Source organism: Sminthopsis crassicaudata, chromosome 1 (assembly GCF_048593235.1).
Source record: "Sminthopsis crassicaudata isolate SCR6 chromosome 1, ASM4859323v1, whole genome shotgun sequence".
In the NCBI taxonomy this organism is placed as follows: Eukaryota; Metazoa; Chordata; class Mammalia; order Dasyuromorphia; family Dasyuridae; genus Sminthopsis; species Sminthopsis crassicaudata.
In genome coordinates, this window is record NC_133617.1 from 393,643,118 (window position 1) to 393,665,911 (window position 22,794).

At 35.6% G+C, this 22,794-nt stretch overlaps 1 protein-coding gene across 11 annotated transcripts in view; it reads left to right on the top strand.

The window, feature by feature from the left end:
* The window catches only part of LOC141549795 (uncharacterized), a 67,032-nt gene extending 56,118 nt beyond the window's left edge, over positions 1-10,914 (top strand). For 10 of the 11 annotated variants that reach the window (XM_074279715.1, XM_074279719.1, XM_074279713.1 and 7 more), the window contains 3 exons: positions 6,832-6,954; positions 8,630-8,669; positions 9,796-10,914. In XM_074279715.1, the coding sequence (XP_074135816.1) occupies positions 6,832-6,954; positions 8,630-8,669; positions 9,796-9,873 (241 nt within the window). In that variant the 3' untranslated portion in view covers positions 9,874-10,914. Of the gene's footprint in view, positions 1-6,831; positions 6,958-8,629; positions 8,670-9,795 lie in introns of those variants that run through there. The other variant, XM_074279720.1, reaches the window with a different exon arrangement.
* Positions 10,915-22,794: the final 11,880 nt, after the last annotated feature.

Genomic DNA, 22,794 nt, shown 5'->3' on the forward strand with positions numbered 1-22,794 from the left:
CTCTCAGATTTAGATAAATCAAAACACAAAAACAAATAAGAAAGAAAGAGGTAAATAGAAAAACTAGGTATGATAGACCTTTGGAGAAAACTGAATGGTGATAGAAAGGAGTGTACTTTCTTCTCAGCAGTTCATGGAACCTATACAAAAATTGACCGTATATCAGGACATAAAGATCTCAAAATTAAATGCAGTAAGGCAGAAATAGTAAATTCCTTCTTCTCAGATCACAATTCAATAAAAACTACATTCAATAAGAAGTTAGGGGTAAATAGACCAAAAAGTAATTGGAAACTGAATAATCTCATCTTAAAGAATGATTGGGTGAAATAGCAAATTATAGACACAATAATTTCAGCCAAGAAAATGACAATGATGAGACATCATACCAAAATTTGTAGGATACAGCCAAAGTGGTAATAAGGGGAAATTTTATATCTTTAGAGGCATACTTGAATAAAATAGAGAAAGAGAAGATCAATAAATTGGGCTTACAACTTAAAAGGCTAGAAAAGACCAAATTAAAAAGCCCCAATCAAATACTAAACTTGAAATTCTAAAATTAAAAGGAGAAATTAATAATATTGAAAATTAAAAAAAAAAACTATTGAATTAATAAATAAAACTAAGAGTTGGTTTTATGAAAAACCAATAAAATAGATAAATCTTTGATAAATCTGATTAGAAAAAGGAAAGAAGAAAATCAAATTGTTAGTCTTAAAAATGAAAAGGGAGAACTTTCCACCAATGAAGAGGAAATTAGAGCAATAATGAGTTACTTTGCCCAACTTTATGCCAATAAATTTGATAACCTAAGTGAAATGGATGACTACCTCCAAAAATGTAGGCTTCCTAGATTAACAGAGGAGGAGGTAAACTGCTTAAATTTCAGAAAAAAAAAAAAATAGAACAAGCTATTGATCCACTCCCCAGGAAAAAATCCCCAGGACCAGATGGATTTACATGTAGCCCAATGTTATATAAACTATTTGAAAAAATAGGGGATGAAGGAGTCCTACCAAACTCCTTTTATGACACAGACATGGTACTGATACCTAAACCAGATAGATTGAAAACTGAGAAAGAAAATTATAGACCAATTTCCTTAATGAACATTGATGCTAAAATCTTAAATAAGATATTAGCAAAAAGATTTCAGAAAATCATCCCCAGGATAATACACTATGATCAGGTAGGATTTATACCAGGAATTCAGGGCTGGTTTAATATTAGGAAAAGTATTAGTATAATTGACCATATTAATAATCGAATTAATAAAAACCATATGATCATCTCAATAGATGCAGAAAAAGCATTTGATAAAATCCAACATCCATTCCTACTAAAAACGCTTGAGAGTATAGGAATAAATGGACTATTCCTTAAAATAGTCAGGAGCACATATTTAAGACCGTCAGTAAGCAAATATGTAATGGAGATAAACTGGAACCTTTCTCAGTAAGATCAGGAGTGAAACAAGGTTGCCCACTATCATCATTACTATTCAATATTGTATTAGAAATGCTAGCCTCAGCAATAAGAGTTGAGAAAGAGATTAAAGGAATAAGAGTAGGTAATGAGGATTTTTTATACATCACCAACAAAATGCAACAGCAAGAGATACAAAGAGAAATTCCATTCCAAAAAATGTCAAGAATATAAAATATTTGGGAATCCATCTACCAAAGTAAAGTCAGGAATTATATGAGCAAAATTATAAAACACTTGCCACAAAAATAAAGTCAGATTTAAATTGGAAAGACATTCAGTGCTTGTGGATAGGCCAAGCGAATATAATAAAGATGACAATACTCCCCAAACTAAGCTATTTATTTAGTGCTATACCAATCAGACTCCCAAAAAACTATTTTAATGACCTAGAAAAAATGACAACAAAATTCATATGGAAGAATAAAAGGTTGAGAATTTCAAGGGAATTAATGAAAAAAAAAGTCAGACGAAGGTGGTCTAGGTGTACCTGATCTAAAGATATATTATAAAGCAGCAATCACCAAAACCATTTGGTACTGTCTAAGAAATAGACCAGTCGATCAGTGGAACAGATTAGGTACAAAGGCCAAAAAAGGGTACAACTATAGCAATCTAGTGTTTGACAAACCCAAAGATACCAACATTTGGGATAAAAAGTCATTATTTGAAAAAAAAAACTGTTGAGAAAATTGGAAATTAGTATGGCAGAAATTAGATATGGATCCACGCTTAACACCATATACCAAGATAAGATCAAAATGGGTCCAAGATTTAGGCATAAAGAATGAGATAATAAAGAGATTAGAGGAACATAGGATAGTTTACCTCTCAGACTTGTGGAGGAGGAAGGAATTTATGACCAGAGGAGAACTAGAGATCATTTATTGATCACAAAATAGAAGATTTTGATTACATCAAATTAAAAAGTTTCTGTACAAACAAAACTAATGCAAACAAGATTAGAAGAGAAGTAACAAATTGGGAAAATATTTTTACAGTTAAAGGTTCTGATAAAGGCCTCATTTCTAAAATATATAGAGAACTGACCCTAATTTATAAGAAATCAAACCATTCTCCAATTGATAAATGGTCAAAAGGATGTGAACAGACAATTCTCAGATGATGAAATTGAAACTATATCCACTCATATGAAAGAGTGTTCCAAATCACTACTGATCAGAAAAAATGCAAATTAAGACAACTCTGAGATACCACTACACACCTGTCAGATTGGCTAAGATGACAGGAACAAATAATGATGAATGTTGGAGGGGATGTGGGAAAACTGGGACACTAGTTGGTGGAGTTGTGAAAGAATCCAGCCATTCTGGAGAGCAATCTGGAATTATGCCCAAAAAGTTATCAAACGGTGCATACCCTTTGATTCAGCAGTGCTACTACTGGGCTTATATCCCAAAGAAATACTAAAGAGGGAAAAGGGACCTGTATGTGCCAAAATGTTTGTGGCAGCTCTTTTCATAGTGGCTAGAAACTGGAAAATGAATGGATGTCCATCAATTGGAGAATGGTTGGGTAAATTATAGTATATGAATGGTATGGAATATTATTCCTCTGTAAGAAATGACCAGCAGGATGAATACAGAGAGGTTTGGAGAGACTTACATGAACTGATGCTGAGTGAAATGAGCAGAACCAGAAGATCACTATACACTTCAGCAACAATACTGTATAAAGATATATTCTGATGGAAGTGGATATCTTCAACATAAAGAAGATCCAACTCACTTCTAGCTGATCAATGATGGACAGAAACAACTACACCCAGAGAAGGAACACTGGGAAGTGAATGTAAATTGTTAGCACTACTGTCTATCTACCCAGGTTACTTATATCTTCAGAATCTAATACTTACCATGCAACAAGAAAATTGGATTTACACACATATATTGTATCTAAGTTATACAGTAACACATGTAATATGTATGGGATTGCGTGTCATCTAGGGGAGGGAGTAGAGGGAGGGAGGGGAAAATTCGGAAAAATGAATACAAGGGATAATGTTATAAAAAAATTACTCATATGTACTGTCAAAAAAAATTTTTATAATTATAAAATTAGTTTAAAAATTAAAGATGAGCAGAAATGGGGAAAAAATTTAAAAATTAAATTAAAAAAAAAACATGAGATGTCTAAGCATTTTCTTGAATCCTATTTACTTCTAATCATAAATTGGACTTTATAGTGATGTTATTTAGTATCATCACCGTCATCATAATTTTTATTCTTACTGGTTGTTCAAAGAAAATAGGTATTTTTTATTTGGTGAGTCAAGGAAAGTGGAATGCTTGAATAAATAGTAGCTATTAGTCCTTAAGGGTGGAACTAGTAAAATGTTCATTTTATGCTATAATAAATAACATCAAAATTAAAACAATTGCACAATATTGACATTTATTTAGATTGAAACATAGGGCTTAGGCAAGGGATGGCATGAATGCCTTTGTGATGTTTGATAATTACTACCAAGTGTGAATGATTTTTCATTCATTGAAATGTTTTTCCTTGAGAGAATAATGAGTTAAGGACAAAGCCAATCATTGATTATCTGTCATTTTACCTGCTGGGCCTTAGGAAAGATATCATTCCAAATGACTTAATGCTCACTTAAATGGGTTAAGAACTTTTTAAAAAGTTGTTTTACAAATATATTAAAAGATAATGAATTACATGTAAGCAGATTGATCCATTAATAAATATGAAGGAGAATTTAAAAAAAAAAAAAAAAAAAGGAATTTAATGAGATTGAACTCCCAAATGCAAAACAAAACAAAAAATTATTTTAAAAAGGATGAGAAACATAACATACATTTATATTTCTACCCATTCATTCTCACTTTTCTGAAAATTTTCACATTCTCCCATTTCTAGACTTTGAAAGAAATCATTAATAAGTGTTTGTTAATAAACACATCCTCCAAATTGTCCACTGTTCTTTGTTCTTCATTCTCAAATAGGACCATGACATCAGGGAAGTGATACCAGGATATGCAAGTGAGTTAGATTTAAGTGAGGGAGGGCTGGTGAAGGTCATCTGCACCCTCCAGAGCTATTTAGGTCCAGTGGCCAGATGTAGATCAGGAAAAATGGAGATGGCCCTAAATGCAGTGGGAGACCTTGGCCTTAAGGTCTTTAACAGTTTTCAGTTTGAACAAATCAATGTCCAAATAACTGATTAAAGTTAAGGATAGATAAGAAATGAGGCAGAGATAAAGTGATTTTGTTTTCAATTAAAAAAAAAAAAAAAACAAAGAAAAGAAATGAGGCAGAGAATGGCTTCTTTTACCCAGTCAAAAGAAGATCCATCTAGAAGGGGAAGACCCTCAGGGTTTCTGATCAAAACAGAAACACTTGTTTACATTTACCCCAAATCAATCAAAGCCCAAACAGTGACCAAATGGAGTGTGGCCTGGAACCTATTGTTGATTAGTCAATGAGAACCAGAGTGATTTGATCACTTGATGACTTGATCATAACCTGTAAACCTCAAGTTATCTTAGGAGGTTTCATCAATCAGAATTTACATTCCTTTGGGCAGAGTACTTATGGGTAAGAGTATTGTTGCCCTGTGTGGACAGAGAAGGGAAGGGAAAGAAGAAAGAAAAACGCTGTGTTGTTTAACTGACCAGTTCCTACTGAGGACTCAATACATCCCAGGCTAAGCCCCAGTTAGTCACTGTTTGAGACCTATTTAGCTCAGGGTTAATGTAAACAGTTCCTCTGGAGCAACCTGGGTCTAGTGGCAAGATATAGATTAGAATGACTAGAGATGGTCCTGTTAGTAACGTTTATTGAGCATCCTCTAAACTGATGGCATTCCAACCTAGAATCGCTGGGAATTGGCAACTCATTGGATATGGGATAAGAACCCTTTAGGTGACACCTGTGTGGCCCAGTGGATAGGCCTGTGGTCATGAGGACCTGAGTTCCAAGTTTGGCCTCAGATAACTTGCTGGCTGTTTGGCCTTGGACAAGTTAATCAACCCTATTTGCCTTAATCCATTGAAGAAGGAGATGGCAAGCTCACTCCAGTGTCTTTGTCAAGAAAATCCCCAGACATCATGGTTCCACGAGGTCATGAAGAATGTGACATGTCTTAAGACTCAACAACAAATAAGAATCTCTGAATTTAGAATGAACACTGCTAGCTACCTCCAGAGAAAGACTGATAAAATCTGAAAGCAGATGGAAGCATTATTTTTTACTTTATTATTCTTGAGATTTGGTATTAGTGTTTTCTGTCTAATTGGCTAATATGGAAATGTTTTCAATGTGTGCACATGTATAATCTGTATCAGGTTTCTTGCTTTTCTCAGAGAATGAGGAAGAGAAGAACAGAGGAATTTATATAAGTTCCATATACTGCTGAGAAAAAAAGTATATTCCTTTCGGTCTCCATTCAATTTTCTCCAAAGGTCTATCATATCTAACTTTTCTAGAATTCTATTTACCCCCTTAATCTCTTTCTTTTTAAAAAATTTTTTCCTTAACTTCTTATTTTGTGGTTTGATTTTTCAAATTCTGAGAGAGAAAAGTTGAGATTCCCCACTAGTATGATTTTGCTGTTTAATGCTTCTTTGCAGCTCTCTTAACTTCTCCTCTAGGAATCTGGATGCTATACCACTTGGTGTGTATATGTTTAGTATTGATATATTTCCTTATCTGTGGTACCTTTAGCAAGATGTAGTTTCCTTCCTTATCTCTTTTAATTAGATCTGTTTTTCCTTTTGCTTGATCTGAGATCAGGATTGTTATCTCTGCTTTTTTCTTTTTTTTTTTTTTTTACTTTAGCTGAAGCATAATAAATTTACCTCCAGTCTTTCACCTTATCACTCTGCTTTAAACGTGTTTCTTGTAAACAACTTATTGTAAGATTCTGGCTTTTAATTAAGTCTATCTGCTTCTATTTTATGGGAGAGTTCATCCCATTCACATTCACAATTAAAATTGCTGACTCTGTATATTTCACCATCTTATTTTCCCCAAGTTATACTTTTCTTTTTTCCTTTTCCTTCTTCCCCAGTATTTTGCTTCTGACTACTACCTCTTTCAAACAGTCCTCCCCTTTTACAGCCCTTCCCCCTTTCTTATGCCTTTCCTTTTCTACTTTTGTTCTCAAAGGGATGAATTTGGAACTCAAATTTTTAATAACATGTTGAAAATGTTTGTTTGCATTTAATTGAGAAATAATAAGATATAAATGTATGGAAGGAAAGATAGGACCCTTGATGCTGGATTTTGCATATGTTCTATGAGAGATAAAATTGTCAGAAAGGCTCAATTTGAAGCTGTGACTAAATGCTAACATGTTTGTTTGAATAGGTGGCAAACTCTAGGTCCAGACTATGTTGGGGAGCTACTCTGCCTTTTCCTGAGCTTCAGGAATTCACAATTGCAATCTGTTGGCATCTTTCTATCACATGTGGTAATAGAAAACTTAAACCAGTGAGTATTATCAACATTAATTATAACATAGAATGATTTTAAGAAAAAATGACTTTTTTGTAACCAATGGTGTTCTGCTGATAATTTATTTTTGATTTAGCATAATCAGCATTATCTCGTTACAACTTTCCTATTAGCTTAATCTGCAGAAATATGTGTTTTAAATGTGCTTTTAATTCTGCTGTTAGAAGGTGGGGCAATGAAAATATATTCAATTGAAGAATTACTCTTGATAATATTTGTGTCTTTAATATATACAGAGGTCAGAGTTCTTTAAATCCTATGAAATTCATTTTTCTAGGAAACAAACTTTACCTTTTCATTCATATGCCCCTAAGAATAAATCACTTTGCCCTTTTCTAAGCTGGATCACCTAATTCATAAAAAGCTTTTCTGGATGCAAAGCTAGCTATCTAATGTTAATTTCAAAGTTCATAAGATAGATTAAATCAAGTTGTAGTCCTCTGCATTGCTAATAGCTAAATGTGCAGCTCCTGAAACTTTTATTTGGAGGTAGAGGAGCTGGGGAGAGAGTTTGTGGATTTGCCTTAATCTAATTTATCTATCATCATGCAATCAATACAGCTACTTCTTTCAGACTAGACTAAGCTGAGGAGGAGTTATGAGGAGAGACAGAAATGAGGGCAGTGACTGAGGAGAAAATATAATCTTCCTCCCCAAAAAGGCATTTGTTTCTTTCCAATTAAAATTTCTAGCTTAAGAGTATCTCCTTTTAATTATTTTTTAAGATAAAACTCAGAGAAGTTAGTTGTCTTTGATACTTATGGGTTTCAAAGAATAAAAATGCTAAACAATGACCATACCCTATGAGATCTGATTTCTTGTTGAAGATGTCTGAGTTGAAGCACAGTAAGTAGTCCCTTGCTAATTGGCACCCATATAGATAAATTTTGCACGTTCTTCATTCCTGAACCTATGCAAAGGAAGAGTAATTAGTAAATAGACTAATTTGTAACATATTCATTCTAATTTATTTCAATCTTTTTGGGAAAATGAATCAAATCTCTGGTTTTCTTAATTTTCTATATAAATTGTTCTCATCATAATTAAGGAATTTTTCTTTCATTCAGACAGCATCTTCCAGATATTACAAAAGAAAAATTCAAAATCTTAAATCTCTCAGTCTGTGTTTAGGGGAAGTTTTGTTTGTTTGTTTGTTGTATATAGATTATGAAATGCATATAGAGTATATTGATTATATAGATTGTGACATCTTGAAAATAACCTTTCCTATATACCAAATAAGATTTTAAATAAATACATCATCTACCAGAGAAAATTATCAAGTTCAGACAACCTGATCCTCCCCAGCATTACTGTGGGATTCTGCTTAGGTCTGTCCCCATTGCTGTTGCCCCATAGTCTTTGGAACTTGGGCTCAGGGATCTTTAAAATTTTGAAATACAGGGATATTATCACCTGTCAGATGGGTTTTTTGAGGGATAACCTGGAAATCTAGTCACCATTTGGAATATTTTGTGAAGAGACGATTTCAAACCACCAACTTTTAAGTGAGCTTTTAGAACATAAGCCATTAGTAAGTTAAGAACTTATTATATCCTGTAAATCCCAACCCTGGAATTTGCACATTTTATACAGGAAAATGGCATAGTCAATGAAAATATAAATAAATAATTGTCTTGCCTCTTTTTAGGTGTCCTTGGGCAAAGTCACTTGATATTTTTCGTCTCAAAGTAAGTATGTCTGTGTTCATTTATAAGAAAGCCTTTTTTAAAAAGCATAGGATCTCCTAGTTACCAAAATATGACATTTTCCCTTTCTGCTTTACTCTATTGGAATGTTTTTTTTCCTCTTCTTAGAATCCTTTTGCCTTTTACATAATCCTGTGTTTCATAATTATTTGTGTTGGTGTCTCATTCTCCTATTAGACTGTAGACCTTTTGAGAGAAAGACATGTCTACCTATTGGTATAAGTATCCAAAGACATCAGGCATTATCTGCATTCAGATTGACTAGATTATTAGAGACAGACATCTTTCAAAAGTGAGGAAGATGGCAGGAAATGTGAGCTGTGTGGAACAGTGGCATTCACACTCTTTATAGAGGAACTGTTTAAGATCAGCCATCTCACATACCCACCTACTAAGGTATCAGGTAAAATGGGCATTTTGCTATAATTTTTGCCCAGATTATCTCTGCCAGTAGCACAGAATTTATTCCCCATTTGTTCACCCTGTACTTTGCTTGTACTGTGTGATTGTTAGAAACAGATTGCTTAAGAATTAAGAGCTCTTTTGGCTTGAAGTAACCTAGGTTGCTAAAAGGACTGAAAATGAATGTCGATAAGACATATTTAAAATGTAAAACAGGCAAGTTCCCTAGTTAAAGAAGCCCTATATTGAGCTTCTTTGTAAATAAACCCTTCTCTACTGTGACTATTCACCTTTCCCTCTTCTCCCAAAGTTATTCCTCATTTTTAGATTTGAGGGTATTATGTATTCTGAAAGTAATATATACACACCCATACTTCATTTTCAGTGATTATTTACTCCTCTGCATTTCTGCTAATCCCCCAAAAGAATACCACATAATGGAATGGTATATTGGAAAAATTACTATCTGTGAAAAGAGGACCTCGGTTCCAGGAACAGCTTCTGGGTGACTTGAAACAAGTCCTTTCTTTTCCTTACTTATCTAGTAAAATGAGAGGTTAGATGATCTGTAATGTCTGTTCTAAATCCTATGACCCTATAAATATTTTGTGTTTGCTATTATTTTTACCCTTTTTAGGTGCTTGACTTCAAACTAGGATTTATATTTCCTTCACAAATATTTATTTTATCCTATTATTGTCTGCAGGCTTTCAAAAGACCTCATCTTGAGACTGCAAATCATCTTCAGTTGAACAAATTTGTTTCTATTTTGGAGAATTTGTAACTATTTCCTAAATCATTTCTCTTGAAAATTACAAATTTGGTGCAACTCACTACCAGATGCCTACAGTAAGTCCACCATGACTGCTTCGTGTTCAGAATTTTCTCTTAAAGATTTTCTGGATTTTGGTATCTTGGTAGTAAGTCACTGATGGCCAAGCCTCATGGCCTGTTTTTATTCACCTAAGATTACATTTCTGGTTTGAGGGTGATGGGAAAGAGTACCCTATGGAAAACAAACCAATTAAGATGTCTCAGTTATGTAAGTGCCATTGTTTTCCTTTCAATGTAAATAAGCAAGGGTTCCCTTTGGGAGTGCAGATAGTTATCATCTGACAAAGTAGGCATCCCCTGCCATACGTCTCTGTCATTCTTATGAGTGTAATTTGAGTTAGCTATATTCACACAGAAAAGCATTAAGGAGAGTAGCAGGCCTATGGGAGAAAAAGTCACTCAGGCAGTTCCCCTATCTTTTAACCATCCATCAGAAATCACACAATGTGCCCTTTGACTTAATATTTAAAGATCCATGTTTTCCCTTCAAATATTTAAACAAAACTGTAGTATCATAGGTTTTATAAAGATAGATCTAAGTAAATACTCTTTTCAAACTAGTTCTTATTTTTAAGTTATAGTTACCCAGAAGGAAAGGAGTTCAGAATTTCCCACTCTGCTGCTTATTATAAATAAATTATTAGTCACCAGGTTCTTAATGAATTGCATTAACATTTACCATTTATGTTCTAATTCATGAAAGTGGTAACAGAAGCGTAACTTGGCTTCTATCATTTATTCAGCCTCTGATCTTTAGTTCCTTAAGTCTCCCAAACCCTATTGAAAGTGATGTTACCAATTGCCTCCTTTCAGTTTGTTTTGAAACAATTTCTGTTGTATTTTTGCACATATGAGATTTCCAAATAATTTAATTTTTCCAACTCTAAATTATTTTTTTAAAAAGTCATATTCAAACTTTCAGAGATTATGTAAGAAAAGTATCAGAATTTTTTATTTGCTCTTGTGAAATAAAATTTTGCTTTGTCATTTTTTTTCTATGTCTTTCTTTCTCTACCAGATTTGTTTAAAATGCCAAGGGTGTGAAATTAATTATTTTCTGTGGTCTATAGAAAGGCTAGCATTGAGCTAACTTTAAAAGGTTATAACTTCTGTGTGTAAATTCCATAGCTTCTTGTACTTGCCTGATTTCAGTTAGATTTTCAAAAGTTTGAGAGAAATGCTTTCCCAAATTTAAAAAAACCAAAAACACACACACAAAAAAAATATTGTCATTTTGTCTTTCCCAGTTGAAGAAAATTGAGCAAAACCATATCACATGTACTTGTAATTTTTATTAACCAAAAGAGTGGGTAATACTGTAGCTGAATGTGGCTCTGGGAAGTCTCAGCTATGAAAGCTAAGGTTCTTCTATTTCATCATATGGCTGATAACACATAACACCTCTTTTTCTTGGTTAGAGGCAAGAAGTAGATGGAAATAGCACAAGCTTTGTATAAGTCAGAAGACCAGAATCCCAGTCCTTCCTCTGCTTGATACTAGATGGGGCACTTTACTCCAGTAGCTGGTGCTGTTTGTTCTACCTCAATAGAGCCATATAAAAAGTTCCACAATCATCTGCCCCACAAAGCTGTTGTGAGGAAAGCACTTTAATGAACAAGAGAATGATGTGTTAGTCGGACCTACTTTTACTTCATAAAAAAGAGGAGAGTGGGAGGCCTACAGTGATACAAGTTTGCTTTGTTGACTTTAAGAATGTATATATTATTTGCAAAATGAATTTTTTGATCTTCAGAAAAGAGATGCAAGACAGAAATTGGCTTCAACAAGATTTCTCCCCTCCCCCCCAAAAAAATGCAAAAGACTTCAGGAAAGAAATACAACTGAGCAATTTGCTTTTCTTACTTGATTCTCCATTTCCCAGACCATACAATGAAATGCCCAGACCAGGTGAATTCTGAACCTGTTTCAGAAAAGTATGGTCCTGCTCAATTTACAGAACAAGGCATTGGTTAGTTGGCAGGCACAGGGTGTATGGGATCCTAGGCAAAAATCATTTATGTGCTCTATGAAGGTTTGTCTCCTTCTTCAAAGAGTGAAGATAAATTTTAACAATTCATCAGCAAGACTACACCTTATATTGATCTTCCAAAATTCACATAAAAGAATACATGAAGAGATCTTGGATTGTTGACATTTAACATTTAGAGAGCATTTATGATGTGCATTACTTTTTATTTACCTCATCCTCACAATAACCTATCTGGAAGGTGAGTGCTATTATGGTCTTCATCTTACAGATGAGGAAGCTGAAGCAGAATGATTTGCCCAGGCTGGATTTGAGTTGAAAAGTTTTTCTACCTCCAGAGCCATCACTCTATCCACTGTGCCTCCAAGCTGCCTGGGGCAGGGGCAGAACCTAAACTTAACAGTTTTTAAATGGAGGCTGGAGAACTGTTTGTCAGAACTCTCCTTTATTTCTCCAGCATTGCTAATACCCCTTTTTTGGGCCTTCACCCACGCAATGAGGGAGATGGTAAAGCTGGAGTCAGCGGAAGCTTGTGAGCAGCAGAGCTGGGATTTGGGCCCACATTCCTTGGTTCCAAATCTAGGTAAGTTGCCTTTCCCTAAGTTCTAGCCACAGACTGATCTTTGGGTCATGGAGGCTTTGACCTCCTAAGTCCCTAACAGGATGTCCTAAGACACATAGATACTTGATTCCAAGTGGCAAGGGTCAGGCCACTTCACTTTTTGCTTTCTTGTCAGTTTCACTTCTGGAGTTTAACTAGAAGCAAGAAGAGAACAGGACAATAAGAGGAACTGGACCTCAGTTTTGACTGGGCAAGTGCTGATCATGCATTCTTGTCACCTACTACTTTTCAGATCTACTCTGTGTGTAATGCAGTCCAATTAGCTTAGGTGAAGTGGTCAGAGGAAATGACTTTCTTAATCCTGAAATCTGTTCTAGTGCCTTAAGAATGATAAAAAGTGCTTTGCATGTCTATAACAAGTTATAAGTTAGACCCCTCCCACCTATTTCTACCCCTGAGGGGGCAACATGGCTGTTCACATCTCTTGGATGGAAGAGCAGGGGATCACCAACTACAATCTTTTTTTTTTTTTTTTTTTTTTTAATTTTTTTCACAGTATATATGCATGAGTAATTTTTTTTTTATAATATTATCCCTTGTATTCATTTTTCCATATTATCCCCTCCCTCCCTCTACTCCCTCCCCTTGATGACAGGCAATCCCATACATTTTACATATGTTACAATATAACCTAGATATAATATGTGTGTGTAAATACCATTTTTTTGTTGCACATTAAGTATTAGATTCCGAAGGTATAAGTAACCTGGGTAGATAGACAGTAGTACTAACAATTTACATTCACTTCCCAGTGTTCCTTCTCTGGGTGTAGTTGTTTCTGTCCATCATTGATCAACTGGAAGTGACCAACTACAATCTTTTGAGAAGCCTTGGCATGTGCCCTGCCCTTTTCTGCCAGACCTTTCCCTTGTCCCAGAAGTGCAGGAATCCTGGACCTTCCCAGCCCTCTCTATTAGAATTTGTAAGACTGAGAATAGATATTCTCACTTTTTTCTGTGTTTCTTCAATGTTTAGCATAGTACTTAATTATGCTTTTTCATTCATTAAAACCATTTGTTCCTCCCAATAACTCTGGTCTTCAGTACTGCAAAAATCAACCAGGACATTAAAGCTCACAAAACATGATGTGCCTAGCATTGTATCACTAGTAAATGTCAGAGATGGGATTCAAAACTGTCTTTACTAGAAGGCTAGACAGAACCTTGGCGACCATCTCTGTAATCTAGCTGTCCTTCTAAAGGAGAAGGCTGGGAACCAAAAAAGAAATATTTAAGTGATTTGCCTAGTGCGGCAAAGGTAGGCAGGCAATGGCCTTATGTAGGTTTGTGGTGAGAATATGAAGTCAGGGCCTGGGACTCCCAAATTCGGTATACTCAAAACATTGAGCCACAATGCCTTCAGAAAGCTAAAAGGAAAAACAAAGTTGTTCATAAGGAAGAAAGCTTGAGGAATACTTTAAGATCTGGATATAAGAAATGAAGAAAATAGAATTATTTTTCTTAAAATAAATGACATATCTTCCCTTAAAATAGAACTGTACCATAACTGTCCCAGAGGTTGGCTATTTGATGGAATCCTTTTGAGTTTAATTGAAGCTATGAAATGGAATAATAAAGTTCCTGGCTTGGAAGTCAGCAAAGTTAAATTCAGATTCTAACTTTTCAGGTAGCATTGTGTTTGGGCAGGTCTCTCAGCCATTGTTTTCTCATCTATAAAATGAAGGGGTTGTATTAGATCAGAGATTCTTAACCTGGGGTTCCATAGATAGACCTCCCAGCCTTTGTCACATAAGAATGCAAAACTAGCATAGATCAGGAAGTTTATGGATATAGATGAGGAGAAATACATCTTTATTTCAATATAATTCTAAATATTTTATACATTTAGAAATCTTAATTTGAGAAGCAATCCATAAACTTTACTAGATTCCACCTCTCTCACACACTCACCCCACAAAGGGTTAAGAATCCCAGGACTAAATGATCTTTTAAGTTCCCTTTCCGTTGTGAGATTCTATGATTCTATAAATATTCTTCCTTCTTCCATTCTGGGCCAAGTGGCATACACAATAACCAAATTTTTCTGTCATCTTGGTTAATGAATAAAAAATCCCCCTCCCCCCACCCTTAGCTCCAGCTCCCTTCTATAGAAAAGGCCATAAGGAACAAGTCTGATTTCATTGAGATCATGATGCATGATCTGAAGGTTTTTCCACCCCTATTTTCTTTGTAAACTACTTATCTTCCCAATAATAGTTCTGCCAACAACCTGGTGTGGAAGGTGAGAGACCCAGTCAGATCAAAGCAGTTGTGGGCACATGGCTTTGGGAACAGCTGTCTGTAAATCGTCTCTGAGAAATGTAGAATACTGATAACCGAGATATGAACTTCCCTCTATACCTCCATTTTTTAACACATCCTGCTTTGCAGCTTCCATTCTGCCCTCCTTTCCAGACCCAGTTTAAAAAACTGCCACAGTTTCTTCTCCCCTAAAGGGACGCCTATGTGCCCACACACACCCCCCCCTCCACAAATGTAGGTCAAGACAGAATACCTGTCCACAGTGATTCTCCTTAGGGTTCCAACTGATTCAGTTGGCCTCCTTTGCCCTCAATACCATTTTTAGCATGTGAAAGCTTGTGAATTCTCACTGATCATGTTTGTTGTACTAGTTTCAGTCCTTTCCATTTGGTATCAGTTACCTATGGTGTCTTGGGACCCAGAGCTGAGTGTGTGACTACTGACTAGGACCAGATTGAAACTGTAACTACTGGATTTGGAATCAGAATCCAAATTCCAGCTTTGCTGTTCGTAGGCTTGGGACTTGAAAAAGTCATTCAATCTTTCTGTGCCTCAGTCTCCACATCTGTAAAAAGATCATCTCAGGTCTCTTTCAGCTCAGTCCAAACATTCACTTTTCACTCAACTAATACCCACTGATCTCCCATCAGCAATGCATGAATGATGTAGGATTATTTTTTCCCAAAGGATTTACTGTTAGTAATTTGATTTGCCATTAATAATTTGAATCTTAACAGCATAAAGGGTTTAATGTGTTTTATGTGGAACCAGTATATTGACGAGCATTTAGGTGGTACGTTGAATAGAGTCATTTTAGAAACATGAACTCTCCTTATAAGAATCCAGTTTTCTGCCCACAGCCCTCCCCTCCTCTAGCCAAGCACCACACTTGCTGCATCAAGCTCATACCAGTCTCCCTCCTCCCACCACCACCATCATTCATCGGGATCTCGTCAGTCCTGACGGGGATGTTCTCCCACATTCCCTGATACCGACAAGATAGAGGAGATCGGGAGCAGGTTGTGCCTGGAGGTGGGACAGAGGGCACTGCTAATGGTCCATTCATTGGGGGGTCAGCTCCAAGGAGGAAGGAGCAGGTAGCACTGTGTGGTAGTGCTGTGGACATGGTCATAAACCATCATCTGCAAGAAATGAGTTTCGCAAGGAATCCTACAAAACATCTGTCAGACTGAACGAAAACAATCAAAGACACACTTGAGGAGCACAAGCAGATAGAGGGGAACTTCTTTTAGGATGGGAGCAATATATCCTTGCTAATTTTAAAAACTATCATCAGTTCTTCATAGGCAAAAACATGAATCCAGATGTCATAGTGGTTCTCTTGGACTAAGGTGAGGATGGCATGACATGGTTTAGAAATGGCAAAATGTTGACAAATTTACATATTTACCTTGAATCATTTGTCATAACTGGCGGCTGTTTTTTGCCATCTTAAACTTGATTCATTTATTTTTTTACCTTGATTAATTGGAGTGGAAGCATTGTTTTTAAAATCGTGTCATGTAGATTTTATATTTTAGTTGAGTAATAAACATGACACCTCTTTCTACCTGGTGTGGGTGTGCCCAGATATTCTGTGTTGGGTCATCGACAACACCTCCTTGCAAGCTGTTAATTTTCTGCTTTTTCTGGGTATTTGTTGCACCACTGACACCCAGGTGGATGAAATCTACTTAGATTGATGGCCAATTCCATTGTTCTGTGGTTTCAGTTGTGCCCAACGTTTCATGACTCCCTTTGGGTTTTTCTTGCAGAGAAACTGGAGGGGTTTGCCGTTCTTCTCCAGCTCATTTTATAGATGAGAAAACTCGGGCAAACAGAACCCTGTTCTTAAGACTTGCTCAGGATCACACAGCTAAGTGTCTGAGGCAAATTTGAACTCATGAAGATGAATCTTCCTGACTCTAGACCTGCTGCCCTCTTCACCACACCACCAACCTGTCTCATATAAGTCCCTGGGGAAGGCAGAATCCCACAGGATTGACTAGTTATAAACTCAGGTATGATTCAGTAACATTTTTGTGGATTAAATAAGACCTATCCCATATTTAATTCAACAAACATTTATTAGGCCTATGTTTTGTGTCAAAAAAAAGAATGCTAGGAGAAGGGGATACAAAGATAAAACAAAATCTTTTCTGCCCCCTGAGGAACTGATATATTCCTGTTAGGTTAACATGAGTGCTTGCATGGAAGCTCAGGTTGTAAACTCTTTTGTTCCCATAGGGATTATCAGAAATCCCCAGGACCAGATGGATTTACATGTGAATTCTACCAAACATTTAAAGAACAATTAGCCCCAATGTTATGTAAACTATTTGAAAAAATAGGGGATGAAGGAGTCCTACCAAACTCCTTTTATGACACAGACATGGTACTGATACCTAAACCAGGTCGATCGAAAACTGAGAAAGAAGATTATAGACCAATTTCCTTAATGAATATTGATGCTAAAATCTTAAATAAGATATTAACAAAAAGACTTCAGAAAATCATCCCCAGGATAATACACTATGATCAAGTGGGATTTATACCAGGAATACAGGGCTGGTTTCATATTAGGAAAACTATTAGTATAATTGACCATATTAATAATCAAATTAATAAAAACTATATGATCATCTCAATAGATGCAGAAAAAGCATTTGATAAAATCCAACATCCATTTCTACTAAAACGCTTGAGAGTATAGGAATAAATGGATTATTCCTTAAAATAATGAGCATATATTTAAAACCTTCAGTAAACATCATATGTAATGGCGATAAACTAGAACCTTTCCCTGTAAGGTCAGGAGTGAAACAAGGTTGCCCACTATAACCATTACTATTCAATATAGTACTAGAATCTCTAGCCTTGGCAATAAGAGCCGAGAAAGAGATTCAAGGAATTAGAGTAGGAAATGAGGAAATCAAACTATCACTCTTTGCAGATGACATGATGGTATACTTAGAGAACCCCAAAGACTCTGCTAAAAAGCTATTAGAAATAATTCAGAATTTTAGCAAAGTTGCAGGAAACAAAATAAATCCACATAAATCCTCAGCATTTTTTTACATCACCAACAAAATACAACAGCAAGAGATACAAAGAGAAATTCCATTCAAAATAATGGTCGATAGTATAAAGTATTTGGGAATCCATCTACCAAAGGAAAGTCAGGAATTGTATGAGCAAAATTACGAAACACTTGCCACAAAAATAAAGTCAGATTTAAATAATTGGAAAGACATTCAGTGCTCTTGGATAGGCCGAGTGAATATAATTAAGATGACAATACTCCCCAAACTAATCTATTTATTTAGTACTATACCAATCAGACTCCCAAGAAACTATTTTAATGACCTAGGAAAAATAACAAAATTCATATGAAAGAATAAAAGGTTGATAATTGCAAGGGAACTAATGAAAAAAAAGTCAGATGAAAGTGGTCTAAGTGTACCTGATCTAAAGATATATTATAAAGCAGCAGTCACCAAAACCATTTGGTATTGGCTAAGAAATAGACCAGTCGATCAGTGGAACAGATTAGGTATAAAGGACAAAAAAGGGTACATCTATATCAATCTAGTCTTTGACAAACCCAAAGATACCAACATTTGGATAAAAATTCATTATTTGAAAAAAAAAACTGTTGGGAAAACTGGAAATTAGTATGGCAGAAATTAGATATAGATCTACACTTAGCACCATATACCAAGATAAGATCAAAATGGGTCCATGATTTAGGCATAAAGAATGAGATCATAGATTAGAGGAACAGAGGATAGTCTACCTCTCAGACCTGTGGAGGAGGAAGGAATTTATGACCAGAGGAGAACTAAAGATCATTATTGATCACAAAATAGAAGATTTTGATTACATCAAACTAAAAAGTTTCTGTACAAACAATACTAATGCAAACAAGATTAGAAGGGAAGTAACAAATTGGGAAAATATTTTTAAAGTTAAAGGTTCTGACAAAGGTCTCATTTCCAAAATATATAGAGAACTGACCCTAATTTATAAGAAATCAAACCATTCTCCAATTGATAAATGGTCAAAAGGATATGAACAGACAATTCTCAGATGATGAAATTGAAATTGTATCCACTCATATGAAAGAGTGTTCCAAATCACTACTGATCAGAGAAATGCAAATTAAGACCACTCTGAGATACCACTACACACCTGTCAGATTGGCTAAGATGACAGGAACAAATAATGATGAATGTTGGAGGGGATGTGGGAAAACTGGGACACTGATGCATTGTTGGTGGAGTTGTGAAAGAATCCAGCCATTCTGGAGAGCAATCTGGAATTATGCCCAAAAAGTTATCAAACTGTGCATACCCTTTGATCCAGCATTGCTGCTATTGGGCTTATATCCCAAAGAAATACTGAGGAGGGGAAAGGGACCTGTATGTGCCAAAATGTTTGTGGCAGCCCTTTTTGCAGTGGCTAGAAACTGGAAAATGAATGGATGTCCATCAATTGGAGAATGGTTGGGTAAATTATGGTATATGAAGGTTATGGAATATTATTGCTCTGTAAGAAATGACCAGCAGGAGGAATTCAGAAAGGCTTGGAGAGACTTACATGAACTGGTGCTGAGTGAAATGAGCAGAAACAGAAGCTTGCTGTACACTTCAACAACAATACTGTATGAGGATGTATTCTGATGGAAGTGGAAATCTTCAACATAAAGAAGATCCAACTCACTTCCAGCTGATCAATGATGGACAGAAACAACTACACCCAGAGAAGGAACACTGGGAAGTGAATGTAAATTGTTAGCACTACTGTCTATCTACCCAGGTTACTTATACCTTCGGAATCTAATACTTAATGTGCAACAAGAAAATTGGATTTACACACATATATTGTATCTAGGTTATACTGTAACACATGTAAAATGTATGGGATTGCCTGTCATCTAGGGGAGGGAGTGGAGGGAGGGGGGGATAATTTGGAAAAAATGAATACAAGGGATAATATTTTTTAAAAATTACTCATGCATATATACTGTGGAAAAAAATTCTAAATAAAATAAAATAAAATAAATTAAGATAAAATAGAATTCTTCTGTGAAAAAGGAAAAAAAAATACAAAAACTGATCTGAAAACCCAATGTGCACAGTGCTGTATGATGATTATCATAATAAAACAGCTTCCTGGTTTTTAATGATGTTCACGTGGATGGTTCCAAATCCATGTGTCACCTTGGAGAGAGGCAGTTTGGTTCTTTTAGCTGAGCCCCAGAGAAGAGGAGTGAAAAGAGAGTGTGTGTGTGTGTGTGTGTGTGTGTGTGTGTGTGTGTGTGTGTGTGTACCCACACACATTGATAGAACGGGAAGCAAATTGGACAACTTGTCTTCCTTCCCACATAGTGGCTTAGATCTGATAAGATGGCAACCCTGTAAACCATGTCAGGCTCTACCAAGCTGTTTGCCTTCATGCTTTGTTAGCTTGGCCTCTGAAAATTCTCAGTCGCTTCTTCATAAAAGCTGAAAGGAGGCAGAGAAATAACTATGGGCTTCTGGCTTGCATGAGCTGTCACACGTAGCTGGAGATGGTTATTTACCACAGAACTCTTCAGATGCCTGGCAAATTGTAAGATCAAAGGAAACTATATGTTCTCTGAACTCCAACCTCATCATTGCCCATGGCAATGGCTCTGTGTGCCCAGTATATTTGTTTATTTGAATTGACTTAGCAAAAGGAGAAAAATTGTGGGGTGGTAGGAAGAATGCCATGTGTCAGGTGGCCCTTAGTTCAGACTCTGGCCATGAAATTACCTCTGTGACCTTCCTATTCTTTCTCTTTGCCTCAGACACACAACAGTGAATGTGCCTGTTTTCTGTTGGTTGATTTTGTTTTAATTGTTTTTCTTTCTTGGTAGCGGTGCAGGAAGGAGGGTACCTATTCAGAAGTGACTTTTTTTTTTAATTGTAAAAAAAAAAAAAAAAAAAGAGAGATTTAAGTCATAAAATGTATGGAACAATCACTATAAAATCTACATAAATGAAACTATTAGTTCCCCAGACTTTTGTTCTCAGTATCTTTATACTATTAAAATTATTGAGGCTCTGTCCAAGGTTTTTATTTATGTGGGTTATATTTATAGATATTTACCCTATTAGAAATAAAAGCCAATTTTGAATTTGTAGACCCTTTGAAAGGGCTTCAGAAAGAGCCATCTGCACCTAGAGAAAGAACTATGAGGATTGAGTGTGGATCACAGTATGGTATTTTCACCTTTTTTATTGTTGTTTGCTTGCATTTTGTTTATTTTCTCATTTTTTTACCTTTTTGGTCTGATTTTTCTTGTGTACAATAATTGTGGAAATACGTACAGAAAAGTTGCACATGTTTAACATATTCGATTATTTGCTTCTAGGGGAGGGAGTGGGGGGAAGGGAGGGGAAAAAATTTGGAACAAAAGGCTTTGGAAGGGTGAATGTTGAAAATTATCTATGCATATGTTTAGAAAATAAACAGCTTTAATAAAAAAGAAAAGAAAGAAAGGACTTCATCGACCCCGAAGATTCTCTGGACCACACTTTGAGAACCACCAGCCTACTTGATAAGAGTTTTGTGTATTTAAAAAAAAAAAAAAAAAAAGCAGCACTTTGAAGCCTGCCATAGAAATATGTTACATGTATTTATTGCAGTAATGAAACAAACTACATTAGTTCTGGAGGAATACTACTACTTTATAAAATGGTGACAACTTCATTTCTTCCCTCTATTTCTAAATGTCTAAAAATACCCCTAGAACCTTCCTATCATACTGTACTCTGCCTGCCTTTTCCTCTTCCTTCTTCCAATCTTGCCTCCTTTATCTATTCTTGTACTTCAATCTCTCCGTCTCCCTCCCTTTCTTTCTCTCTCCCTCTCTCTCCTCTCCCCCTCTCTCCTCCTTCCCTTCTCCCTCTCTGTCTCTGTCTCTTTGTCTTATTTATTTATATGTATATGTATATATATGTATATGTGTGTGTGTGTGTAGATAGATAGATAGATAAATCACACAGATCAATTGGATAAGTTTATGGCCAGAGTTGCTATTCTCCCCTACCCATTTCATTAAATCCTGCCTAAATTATCCTATCAAAGACAGACGCTGAGATTGAACCCTAACCAAACACCATACCTACAAAAAGCATTCATTACCTTGGTAAAATTGGCCTCCACGGATAGATAGAGCTTTGGATCTAATTCTCAGGATTATTAAAAAAGCCAAACTTAGATTGTTTTAGATATCAGGATTTATTTATGTCACTCAGTCAGTCAGCATTTATTAAGAACTATGTCCCTGGCACTCTGCTGCTAAGTTCTGGGGATACAGAAAAAGGCAAAACAAAAAACAAACAAACCAAAAACCCAGTCCTTGTTCTTAAGGAACATACCTATATAGGGACATACTTATATATAAACAAGATATAGACAAGATGAATTGGGAAGAAAAGCATTCACATTAAGGAGAATTGCAAAAAGTTTCTTGCAAAAGGTAGAATTTAACTTTTCAAAACTTGTAGGAAGCTGGGGAAGTTAATCCAGAACTGATGCATCTTCTAAGTCTCAAAACTCTTATGGTTTCATGTTATTACCCCTGACAGCACGACTGACTTTGTATTGTGGAATCTTGGCCTAAATCTGAAAAAACACCAAGCTAGTTTTCCAGCTGACTTCCCATTCTTGATATTTCTTGAGTTGTATTTTTTTAAAGTGGTCATTTGACCTTAGTGCATTAGTAATGTGAGAAACTCCCAAATAAATGAACCAAGAACACATTCTGTGCTTTAATTTTAAAAATCAGATTCATATTTCTAATTTTTCTTCTGTTATCAGGTAAGTGATCAGAAAAGCTAAGTTCTACTAGTAACTCAAACCTGCTGATTTCAGTCCAATATTCTCCTTAAATCACTGCTGGAATGATGACAAACTATAACATACTTTTGAGTTGAGGTTTAGAATAGTGCATATGCTGTGAGCCATAGT